General features: G+C 35.2%; 1 protein-coding gene across 1 annotated transcript in view; it reads right to left on the reverse strand.

Moving 5' to 3' along the window:
- The window catches only part of LOC121384085 (neurogenic locus Notch protein-like), a 131,184-nt gene that overhangs the window by 103,225 nt on the left and 14,098 nt on the right, over window positions 1-13,861 (reverse strand). The window contains 1 exon segment of the mRNA XM_041514312.1: window positions 13,065-13,143. Coding sequence (XP_041370246.1) covers window positions 13,065-13,143 — 79 coding nt within the window.

The following is a 13,861-nucleotide window of genomic DNA, read 5'->3' on the forward strand; positions in this document are numbered from 1 at the left end:
ATCATGATGAAGAATGAATTCTTAATCAACTGGAGAGACAAAAGCATATATTCTGCACTGGGAAGTAAAGATCATGATGAAGAAAGAATTCTTAAATAATCAAGAGTTCAACTGGAGACACAAAAACATATATTCTGCACTGGGAAGTAAAGATCATGATGAAGAAAGAATTCTTAAATAATCAAGGGTTCGACTCAAAGAGACAAAAACATATATTCTGCACTGGGAAGTAAAGATCATGATGAAGAAAGAATTCTTAAATAATCAAGGATTCGACTCAAAAAACAAACAAAAAACACCCAAAAAATGTTGGCCGGTCTTAAATAATTAAAGGTTTGACTCGGGAGACAGAAATATATATTCTGCACTGGGAAGTAAAGATCATGATGGAGAAAGACTTCTTAAATAATCAAGGGTTCGACCCAGAGACCAAAAAAAAAAAAAAAAAAAAAAAAAAAATTGACCGGTCTTAAATAATCAAGGGTTTGACTTGAGAGACAGAAATATATATCCTGCAGTGCATGCCGAGTGAAAAGCTGGGAAGTAAAGATCATGATGACGAAGGAATTCTGAAATAATCACGGGTGTGCACGTAATTCATTCTGTCTTAGCATGGCCACGTTGGGGATATTCCACATGAAAGGTATCTGGAGTGAGACGATCATTAGTGGGTTGTTTACCGTTCAGCACTGCACCAGATTACATGGGGCTTCCTATCTCTGTGATAACAATATGGCTTTGTAAGCTCGGATAACATGCACGAAATCAGTGAAAAACAACACGACAAAAGTATTTAAATCCTCAAAAGTATTTATAATTAATAACACTGTTGCGAAGAAAAATGTGGAAATGGTCTCAAAGAAATAATATAGAGCCACATGGGCTACTCTTTTTGGTTGGCAACAAGAGGTATTTTTTAATGTATTGGTGCTCTCCAATCAATAACATTATTAAAATTAAATGGATAAAAGTAAGTTTGTTTTGTAAAACTACACCACTAGAGCACACTGATTTTTTAATCATTAGTTATTGGATGCTAAACATTTGATAATTTTGACATTTTAGTTTCAGAGAAGAAACTCGCAATAATTGTTTTATTATTAACAAAGGATCTTTCACATGTACCATCCAACACAGGATAGCACATACCATGGCTTTTGATATACTAGTCGTGGCATACTAGCTGGAATGAGAAATAATCTAATAGGCCCACCGATGGGGATCGATCCTAGAGCAACTGCGTATCATGCACGCACTTCACCACTGGGTTACACCCTGCCTCGTTTATATGAACAAGACAATTTAATCAGATTTCACAACTTTCTGGTAAAAGTAAAGTTTGTTTTATTTAACGACACCGCTAGAGCACATTGATTTTTTATCTTATCATCGGCTATTGGACGTCAAACATATGGTCATTCTGACACTGTTTTTAGAGGAAACACGCTGTCGCCACATAGGCTACTCTTTTTACGACAGGCAGCAAGGGATCTTTTATTTGCGCTTCCCACAGGCAGGATAGCACAAACCATGGCCTTTGTTGAACCAGTTATGGATCACTGGTCGGTGCAAGTGGTTTACACCTACCCACTGAGCATTGCGGAGCACTCACTCAGGGTTTTGAGTCGGTATCTGGATTAAAAATCACATGCCTCGACTGGGATCCGAAACCAGTACCTACCAGCCTGTAGACCGATGGCCTGCCCCGACGCCACCGAGGCCGGTGTAACTTTCTGGTAAACCAAAGGTACATGTGTGGCACTTACAATCTGTTACTGTCTCTATCCACAATCTGAACGGGACGTAGCCTAGTGGCAAAGTGTTCGCTTGATGTGTGGTTGGTCTAGGATCAATCCCCGTCAATGGACCCATTGCACTATTTCTCGTTCCTGCCAGTGCTCCAGAACGGATATATCAAAGGCTGTGGTATGTGCTATCCTGTCTGTGGGATGGTGCATATAAAAGATCCCTCACTACTAATGGAAAAATGTAGACTGTCAAAATTACCAAATGTTTGACATCCAATAGCCAATGATTAATTAATCAATGTGCTCTAGTGGTGTCGTTAAACATAACAAACCTATCTGCAATATATTACTGTCTCTATCTTATTTGTAATTTGTTTCATATGGACTTCCTGGTATATTTTGACACAGTACTATTTCTGTATGAAATAAATGTAAATAACAAATAAACTCTTAAACTCTTTGATTTCCACTCTCTTTTTGTTCTTCTCTTTTTTTTGCCCTCATGACAATGTTTACATTACCAAATATACTTTCACTCAACATCTTACCGTACCAGATTGCAGTCACTGTTGTGACGACATAGAAACGAAACTCTTAACCCATCAATTGCACACTCTAGCTGATCAATACAGCATCTTTTGTCTTATTTTCTTCATAAATCGAGAAGTGGACTCGCGTGCCGAGAACAAACAAAACTCCATACACGGACGGAACTTACAACTCTACCTGGTGATCTTAAATGCTTTTAGCTTGTTTGAATAAGCCACAAAATATCTATTGTATGAAAATACAACAGGATTATGGCAAAAGTACAGCAGACATCACTTTGCAGCCGAGTAAATAATGAAATACATTTTGATTGCATATATACAGTAAAAACCTGTTCAGGTAACCACCTGTATAAAGCAGACATTTTTATTAAAAAGGACACAGTTATCATTATTTCAAATCATCCAATACAATATGTATGAAGGAAATGTTTTATTTAACGACACACTCAACACATTTTATTTACAGGTTATATGGTGTCAGATATATGGTTACGGACTACACAGGTATTGAGAGAGGAAACCAGCTGTTGCCACATCATGGGCTTCTCTTTTCAATTAGCAGCAAAGGATCTTTTGTATGCACCCTCCTACAGACAGGATAGTACATACTATGGCCTTTGTTACACCAGTTGTGGAGCACTGGCTGGAACGAGAAATAGCCCAATGGGTCTACCGATGGGAATCGATCCAAGACTGAACGTGCATCAAGTGAACGCTTTACCACCTGGGCTATGTCCTGCCAATATGTATGAAACCACAACCTAATGTATCTGTGTGAAGCCACCTTTGAAGATTTAATTCAGTTAATTAATTAATTAAATTTTAACTACACATTATGTTAATACCTACTAGAGGTAGCATGGTATGTTTTATCCTGTCTGTGGGATAGTGCATATAAGATTCCATGCTACTGATGGACAAATGTTTTGACATCCAATAGCTGATGAATAAAAAAATCAATGTGCTCCATTGGTGTCATTAAACAAAATAAACTTTACAGGAGGTAGTTATAGGTTAAACTGCGCTAGACATTTTTTTTTCTTGTCTTGGGTTGGGTTACAGCTTATGTTTAGGAAGGGTTTAAAGTAAAACAAAAAATAGTTGAGATGAGCCAGTTACTTCTCTGCTTTTATTTGTGCGGGTTCTATTGTTTTTATTCTTGTTGTGTGTTTTGCTCTACTTTTGAATAACCTCAAACCCTACATTGTGCTTGATAAATATTATTCTTAACTGAACCCCATGCAGTTTATATGACTGTTATTTGTGAGGCACAGTGTACTGGTGGGGTGGAATTTAGCTCATTTGGTTGAGTACTCGCTTGAGGTGCTTGCTTGCATCACAGGATCGAACCACCTTGGTGGATCCATTCAGCTCTACTCTTGAATAACCTCAACCCCATACACTGTGCTTGATAACTATATTTTTTAGCTGAACCCCATGCTGTTTATATTAGTGTTATTTGCGAGGCACAGTGTACTGGTATAGTCATCACAACAAGGCAATTCATGAATGTTTTCGCTGAACTGCCTCGAAATCTGGCCAGACACAGACACAGTTAATGGGAATGATGTGCAGGGACAACATTGGCTGTGAGTTGGCCAACAGATGGTGAGCCTCGTGAATACAAACAGCTGTAAATTGTAATTATACAGCTCTACATATGCATTTGTAATCTGGTCACAACGTACTGCACCCATACAACATAACATGTATTAAAACAGCAGTTTAGTTCTGCTATTCAATGGCCAATATATATACATAGTCTTGTTTATAATAATGCAGCCCTTTATGTTAACATATCATTCATAAATATGAATTCCACTATCTCTAGAGGTATTCTTGAGGCTTCGTGAAATTAAGTCTTATAAACTGAATGCGATAGTTTTTTACATTAATGTAAGAATGAAACATAGAACTGCTCTACACTGTATGAACTGTGTAGCACGTAATATTAGTAGGTCACCCCTCTCCACCCCACCTCTCTCTGTCTCTTTCTCTCCCTCTGTTTCTTTCTCTCCCTCTGTCTCTCTCTCCCTCCGTCTCTCTCTTCCTCCCTCTCTCCCTCCCTCTCAAAATAATCAAATAACTTGCAGAGGTGTTGTTAAACAAATATCTCTTTCTTTCTAACCTCTATATAACACATACATGCATTAACAACTATAAGTACAGGTACCAATGTTTATCAACAGAGCCAACTGACATGCACAGCAGGTGGAAAAAATACTCAAACAAGCTATTAAAAGTCTTATCAGCCAAATGCCCAGCCAAGAATGACATTCACACATCGTACAGGGTAGTACAGTGTTGTACACTGCCCAGTCAGTTCAATAAGCCTACAGATCTAGACACTGCTGAAATTTATCTTTAATAAAATACCTGAGCACACCTGTCCGCCAGGACAACAGCTGTCGCATATTTCACAATGACATTTATATCAGGTTGTTGATTACACACCATTGAGATTTCTCCCGCAATCTGTTACTGTTGACAGTGCAGGTTGAATGCACCTGTTGTAACGAGGGCTGGGTCAATAAGAACTAAACAGTTTTGTTGTTGTTATTGTTGTTGGGGCAGGGTCTAGCTCAGTCGGTAGAGTGCTCACCTGAGATGCTCTAGTAGCAGGATCAAATCCCCTCAGCAGACCCATTTTTGAATGGGTTTTTCCCATCCCTATCAGTGCCCCACGACTGGTATATCCATGGGAAGGAGGACGGGTCATAGCCCAGTGGTAAAGCCTATTTTTTGTTTCAGCCAGTGCACCATGACTGGTATATCAAAGGCCTTGGTATGTGCTATCCTGTCTGTGGGATAGTACGTATAAAAGATCCCTTGTGCTAATGAAAAAAAAAATTAATGGTTTTCCTCTGAAGATAAAAGTTGAAAGTTAAAGTTTGTTTTGTTTAATGGTATCACTAGAGCTCATTGATTTCATTAGTCATCAGCTACTGGTTGTCAAACATCTTGTCTCATAGTCTTCCGGAAAAAAACTGCTACATTTTTCCATTAGTAGAAAAGGATATTTTATCTGCTCATTCCTACAGGCAAAACACTACATACCACAGCCTTTGATATAGCAGTCGTGAAAGAATGGGTCCACCAATGGAGAGCCTCCCCGTATTTAAAATATTGGATCCGAGTCCCCCGACACTTACACTAAAAAGTAGTGTTGGAAATAGAATAAAAATGATTTTCTTTCATATTAAACTGACACGTAAATATTTTGTAAATAACTATTTAATGATACTCTACATAATTTAGCATTTACTTGTTTGGGCTCTCATTGATGTACAAGGTGGTGTTTACTCTTGAAATTCAAAGAAAGATGTCAGTAAACAGGTGATTTGTGAACTTTATTGGAACAAATTTTGATCGACATGATCTGTCTGTGGGATTGTACATGTATATAAAAGATCCCTTGCTACTAATGGGGAAAATGTAGCAGGTTTTCTCTCTAAGACTATATGTCAAAATTACCAAATGTTTGACATCCAATAGCCGATGATAAATAAATAAATGTGCTCTAGTGGAGTTGTTAAACAAAACAAACAAACTTCTGTATAGATACAGCCTATCTTTCCAGACTAGATTTCATATGTAAGCAATGTTAGCTAGGTGCTACAGGGTACAGTGAGGTCAACTTTCATCTCAGATTTTCAAAGTAAGGTCAACTTTTATCTCAGATTTTCCTATCTTGAATATCACAACAAACAAGGATTACAATGTGTACTTAAAATCTAAGCACGGCATCACAAATGACATACTTAATTTTGTATATTTATACATATATAACACACACTTTGCTTGTATTTAAAATTTGATAGGGGTACATTAGGCATTCAAAGGCAACTATTGTTTTAATTATTGTGTAAATTTTATAAAGTTCTTTTTTGCTACTGTTGTTTTGTTTTTGCAACCACATATATGCACAGTAAAAAAAAAAAAAGGAAATAAATAAATGAAAATAATTAATGATTTTGTAATCTTATTTCTATACAACCTATTTTTATTAAAAAACTAAATTAAAATACATATCTGCTTCAACCTTTTAAATGTTATCTATCCCATGTTTTAAAAAATGCTTGTATCAAATGTCCCAGAAATGCACAAATAAGAGCCTTTGAAGTTTAAATTCTTCCCATGGAGCATGCCTCCCGGCTCCAACATGAGTGCATTGCCTTCTGTTACCAATATCAATCAATGTTAACGTTGTACGTATATGCCCCTACATTCAAAATCATTTCTGTTGGGCACGACTTCACATACATGTGAATGTCACCATGACCTGGAAACAGTTTATATATATATATACTCTCTACTCTATACAGACACATTAAAAACTCAGACACACTAAAAAGTCTGATTTCACATTAAAAACTCTGGTTGTGAAAGTTTGTTTGTTTTGTTTAACGACATCACTGGAGCACATTGATTAATTAATCATCGGCTATTGGATGTCAATCATTTGGTAATTCTGACTCATAGTCAACAGAGAAAAGCCAGTACATTTTCCCAAAGCAGCAAGGGATCTTTTATATGCACTTTCCCACAGACAGGAAAGCACATCCGGGCTAGCTCTGGCACTCACCAAATTCGCCAATTACAAATTCTGAAAGCAGTTGGCGCATTTTATTTTAGTTTGGCGAAATAATTTCATGTAATAATTGACATTTTTTAGAAAATAACTTACAATTTCTGCAATTCTTGAAGTTAAATAGACAATATGGCGAATAGTTTTTCTCACCTAGAGTTAGCCCTGCACATAGTAGATGAACAGATCCACTGTGGTGGTTCGATCCTGCGACATAAAGCACCTCAGGTGAACGCTCAACTGACTGAGCTAAATCCCGCCCCGGTTGTGAAAGGGTTAATAGAATATTTTGTGTCTACAGTAAAAATTATCGGGGAAAGCTCGATGCACTTTATGACTTGAAACCCACATTCCAACGAGCACTAAGCACAGCATGTGTTCAGACAGTGTTTCGCTTAACTCCATATTTTCTCTTCAAACAAGATTCATTTAACTCGTGGAAATAGATTCTTCTCTAAATGACAGCACTTTCCCCGAGGCTGCACACTATTGTCAGAAATCAATGCCAGCAAACATGTTTAGTCTGAAATGTTAGGACCATCTCATAATCACAGTTTTTTAAAACATCACTGGCATGTTCAGTGATTGCAAACTGCTTGACTGGTACCATCGTCATCTACTATCACATCTTATACAATGTAATGTTAGGCATACAAAAAAAAGTCTACCGAGCAACAGCGATTGTTCACCCTCCTGTACATGCTTCAGATGTGGAATAGTAGGCTTCTATAGTGTTATCCCTAGGTTATTTTAGCATGGTGCAGCACCATGCCTCAATAGTTTAGTACCATTTTGCCTTAATCAGCGCCATGCTGTCCAGAGATTTAAACAAGCCTTTTTCAATAATGAATTCTAAAATTGCCATTATAAAACACTAAAAAAAATTATTATTAATTAATAAAATATTCATGTTATATATTTTGCCATTCATTTATTAAAGCATGCATCTTAATTACATTTATTTTTATTTCAATTAATTTTTTGTCTTTAATCATTAATGAAAACAAAAGTGCCCTGAAAATGGTGAAAATGCCTTAAAAGTATTTAGTTTACCATGCTTTGATAGATGTCTAGGAAAAACACTATTTCTATGTTGTTTTTTCGCAGTTAATATACTGCCAATGTATGTAAGTGTCATATAGGGAACAATATTTCGCACAAACCGTCATTTTGTTTGTGTGTCAGTTATTCAGATTTAAATTAAGGTGATTACTCTCCAAGACTATGTATAAAAAAATTACCAAATGTTTGACATCTAATAGCCAATGATTAATATATCAATGTGCTCTAGTTGTGTCGTTAAACAAAACAAACTTTATTGAACCACCAATCAGTTACTTAAATTTCACAGTTGAAAATGTTTTCTTTCTTGGTTTAATTTTAGACTAATTTTGGACACTTAAAAAATACTATATCATTTCCAAAATCAATTTGTTTAAAATACATTTGGAATGTCAGTGTAGCACAGAACAGTAGTGCACATGTGATGGGAATATGTTTAGTCACTGCTAAATATAATACACGTAACCAATCGATCAATCAACTATGTTATTACCCAAGTCAAAATCACATAACCCAGCATCCTAAGACTTTAAAATATATTGTTTTGTGGGATACGGAGGCGTGAGAAGCAAGAGATTAATTAAAATGTGAAACATAATTTACCGTATAACACAACTATTTCAAAGTTAATACAACACAAATTTTCATAAACACTTTATAAAATGGCGAATGTTTTTATAGTCATAAAATTTCTGGGTTCTTTGAAATTCACTTATAAAAAGAAAACAATATTTTTTAACAAATATAAACATTTGAAATTTACTATATTAACCACTGTATACAGCTGTAATAACCAAACATTTCTGATAACTTTACAATAACTTTCATAATAATTTTTATATGTACATTCTTTGTTGTTTGTTTTTTATATTTTGGGGGGGGGGGGGGGGGGGGGGGTTGATTTGGATTTTTTTAAAGAAAATACAGCTGTCATTTTGTAACCTTGCTTTAAAACAAAATCCTATTCAGAATGAGTCTGACTAATCATTTTTCTTGAGTCATTGTTTCTCCATTCTTTCAGTGTTAAACAATTAAAGACTTTGGTGCAGAAAATGTTTTACGAGCAGGGTCACAAGACCAAATGATGTTACGCGGGCGTTGTGTGATCTGCCGACGTCTCGTGCAAAATCACGAGCGGGCTCGAGTTCTTTCAGTCCCAGGCTGATCCCTATTAGGACAAATTACAACTGAATAATTAATTCCAAGTTATCTCGGCTTCAGAGAATGATGGGAAAAAAGTGTTTTTGTGAAAAATTAATAACACAAGTGTTGTTTAGCCTTTTGAAGGTAGCGGCCTGTCAATATTGCTACAATATACAGTGCAGAATTTATTTATTTTTAAATTAATCAAAGTTTATGAAGTGTGAAATAAAGCCAGACAATTGGTCAGTGTTTAAGTCCTGTCATGCAAAACACAGTGAAATACAGAACCAGTTTCAGATAACTGAAACCAATCAGTAGTTGAACACAAAGGTTTCTGTATGAAAAATAGGTTAATAATTTTTGTTTTCTTTATAAACATATATGAGACAACACCTGACACATGTCCTGAACACTGGCTACAGGTACAATGAACTGTTTAATGAAGTACTCAAGTTCAATCTCTGAGTGACCCTTCATACATTGATGTCAAATATGTGTGAGTCTGTATTGTTTGTACAACAAACTGTTACACCTTTGGGATGGGGGTAGTGTATATAAAAAATATATATTTTGCAGTATTGTGAGGGGTTTTTTTTCTTATACTACTATAGATCAAATGTAAATATAAAAGTAATTACTGTTACACATCAAATAGCCATACTGTGCTCAAATACCAATACCCAAACATTCGTTTTATTTTCTTTTACAATGAATACAGACATAAAAATTGCCTTGACTCATTCCCTGCTTCAAATTCTATTTCTTTTCCCCAATAAAAAATGTTTTTGTGAAAAAATTAAATACTGACTGATTGATGGGCTAAATAACACTACAAAGAAGGTTTACTGCAAATTAAACATAATTTAATGATGCATGATTCTAACAATTTTGTTTAAATAGATATTATATACCACTTCATCCCTATCACATTCATGTATATATGCATTTCAAAACTCTTAAAAATTGCCATGTCTCTCATTCCCTGTTTAAAACTCCAGTTTTTTCTCAAATAATTTTAGTTTTTGCCAAAAAATAAAATGCTCACTGATTGACTGATTAAATAACACTACAAAGGTTTACTGCAAATTAAACATAATTTAATGATGCATGATTCTAACAATCTTTTTTTTAATGATTAAAATATTAAATAAATATTACACATCTCTTCATCCCTATCACATATATATATATATATATATATGCATTTCAAAACTCTTGACTGGTCAACAAAATAAACTGTACAGACAGGAAACGCATGTTAATTATGTCTCCAAGAGTCCACAAATGCAGACACCTCGGTTTTCTGAAAATAAAATGTTGATCTCATTGGCAACTGCTGACATACAGTGAAGATCAACAAAATCAAGTCTCGACCTTTAGATAACGCTCTTTATCTATTTGCCAACACTACCCTATACAAGAGATTTCCAAGTAATTTTGCCCTGAGCAAACGTGGGCCATCACCGCCATCCCATCTGGTGTGTGCCTTTGTCCTCATCAAACGTTACGACCCACACCTTTTGTACATGCAGCGCAGACCAAGCGGTGACCTCTCGCCTTGATGCAGAGGTAGCCACGACCAACAAGTGGGAGGATATAGAGCCCCCTCCGCGTTTCTAAATATCAAAATGTACCCACAGTCAGTCAGTGAGTGTGGACACTGTTTATAGCTCGGAGCTCTTTAAATAGTCGAGGGTCCTATTTCTGAGTAGATGATAATTTTTTTTTTTTTAAATTCGGTTGTGAATTCCTACAAATATTATATAGAGGAAACTTTTTTCTATATGTTTTTTTTAATGACTCTTTTTTTTTCTCTTTCTTCCTTTATAAATTATCACTTTCAGGGCTAGTCTATTGTGAATTTTAAGAAAAATTTGCAAATTTTATTTTAATTTAGTGAAAAAATATTATGTAATAATTAATATTTTGAAGATAATTTGACGAAGCATTCTATTCAACTAAACCAAGCTCTGACTTTAAATTGTCAGCATTTTGAAACTGCCATTGGCCAACAAGGAAATTTTATAGTTAAGAGAAAGAGTTTTTGTATTTTTTCCCTTAATTCTGTTTAGAAAGAAGGGAATTTGACTCCTTGTTTCCAAACAAAAGCTGTCAAAATTGCTAACAATATATATTGATCCAGTTTTTTATATCCTATTTTTAACTTCATCTTCTCTAATCCATTTCATACAGTAATCCTTTTAACAAGAACAGATCAAGGTTTTCCTTTATATGTTCAATTTTATAGGGATTTAATCCCAATCCAATTCAATAATTTTTTTTATTAAACACTATAAAATATAAAAGAACAATTGACCAAGAAATTCTCATCATAAATAAAGCACTAGGAATCGTGACTCCCATTCATAATTAATAATTTGGATGAAAAAAACCCTCACAATTCCCATGTGAATCAATAATTTCATTTGTGTTTTAAACAAATAAACAAATTTTGGCATCTGTTTTTATGGTGGTTTTAGCAGAACCTATATAATAATTTACTTCAAAGGGGTTCAGAACATCAATATAAAAACATATTTCACTGAAACCTGGCGTACACATAAACACATGAATAGAACCGTAAACACTTCCAGTTTCAAGAATGGCTAAATGCACATACAATTAATCATTTTTTACGACACCACAAAACACACTCCGATCCTGAAATAGAAACAAAGCTTGGCAGCCCGGTTTCCAAAAACATTGAAACACAACATCCATTAAGATAACATTGAGCTTAAAGCAAGAAATTTATTGCACAAACGAGCATCTTGTTAAAAAATTCAGCATATCTACAATGTACATGTGTAATGTATATATATGTATGTTTCATAGTTATATAATTATTACTCACTTGCAATAGCTTTTCTGTCCACATCTACTACTATCAAGGGTCGAATATTAATTTTGTTTGGGGGAGGGGGGCACAATAACTGTTGCCTTCGGTTTAAGAACAGTCAAGTTGGAGGGGTGCCAAGGAAAACTTTTCTTCAAAACAGGGTCAAGAAGACAGCTTACTTTCTATCAAGTTTTCTCAGACTAAAATTATTTCACTCTGGTGCACTGGGATCTATCCTATGCAATTAGTTCGATATGGATGCCATTTATCATATTACCTTACCAATGATAATTTTCTATTCATTACATATACAACATGAAAAGTATGGAAATGGCAAGGCGGCAAACTAGGTAGGGAACCACAGTATTGTTTTTGCCACCGATGTCCAATGTTTGTGGCATAACAGCAAATAAGAAGCGAAACCACAGCATTTACTGTTGTTGCCATGATACAATTTAAACCGTATATTATGTGTACATATGTAATAAACATGATTATGGTTACTGTAATGTTCATCTACTATGTATAAGGGCTTCTAGATTATGGTGGCCTCACTCCCATGGCTAGTGATATTCAATGTTGGGCTAGTAAATAACTACCATTACCATGCCCGACAGCTAATGAAAAACAAAAGTTGTCAAATGCTGCATTTAAGTACATTTTGTAAATATGAACATCCTGCCCCCAATCCCACCCCCAATCTTGGTGTTTTTAAGCTCTATCTCCCTCTTTAAGTGACATTGTTACTATTAGTAAAATTATATTAACTTGGAAGTAAAGTAGGGCTAGTGAATTTTTATTTGTGGCTAATAAATATTCAAAATCAATGATCCCATGGCTAGTGGATTTTATAAAAATTCTAGAAGCCCTGATGTATACATATGTAATAAACATGGTTATGGTTACTATAATGTACATCTATGTATACATATATGTAATAAACATGGTTATGGTTACTATAATGTACATCTATGTATACATATATGTAATAAACATGGTTATGGTTACTATAATGTACATCTATGTATACATAGATGTAATAAACATGGTTATGGTTACTATAATGTACATCTACTATGTGTAAATAAATGTATGCAATAAACATGGTCATGGTTACTCTTTTTATTACTTACTTGCAGTAGCTGTTCTGGGAACTTTCTACAATGCATGTCGCTCCGTGCTGACAGGGATTTGGGTGGCATGATGGGAAACCTGAAAGAACATCATCACACATATAATAACCGTCATCAAACAAGATAATGTCAGAATTAATTATTAAAGTTGTATTAACTTCTGCCAACTCTTTTTAAAAATTTGAAACCAAACAAATCAAATCGTAAATAAATAAATCCCTTGCCAATAGCCTACACCAATTTATTTTTATTCTGTTTTAAAATATACTAAAAATGCTGTGATTTTTTTAAATGTTAAATGTATACATATAAAATTACTGTTGTTTCATAAGGTATGTGAGAAGGGTTGTTTCACGGATTTGTCAGCGATTTTTCCTTGTTTTTTGTATTTGAGTTTTCTGGAGAACAGTATACAAGCTATACTAGTACAGTGAAGCTCCCCTAAACCACACACCCTCAGGACCCAAGTAAAAAGTCCCGTTTTAAGAGGTATCCAGTTTAGAGAGATTCTCTTCCGCACAGATATTTAAAAAGACCGGCCTCGGTGGCGTCGTGGCAGGCCATCGGTATACAGGCTGGTAGGTACTGGGTTCGGATCCCAGTCGAAGCATGGGATTTTTAATCCAGATACCGACTCCAAACCCTGAGTGAGTGCTCCGCAAGGCTCAATGGGTAGGTGTAAACCACTTGCACCGACCAGTGATCCATAACTGGTTCAACAAAGGCCATGGTTTGTGCTATCCTGCCTGTGGGAAGCGCAAATAAAAGATCCCTTGCTGCCTGTCGTACAAAGAGTA

This window comes from Gigantopelta aegis, chromosome 10 (assembly GCF_016097555.1).
Source record: "Gigantopelta aegis isolate Gae_Host chromosome 10, Gae_host_genome, whole genome shotgun sequence".
NCBI lineage: Eukaryota > Metazoa > Mollusca > Gastropoda > Neomphalida > Peltospiridae > Gigantopelta > Gigantopelta aegis.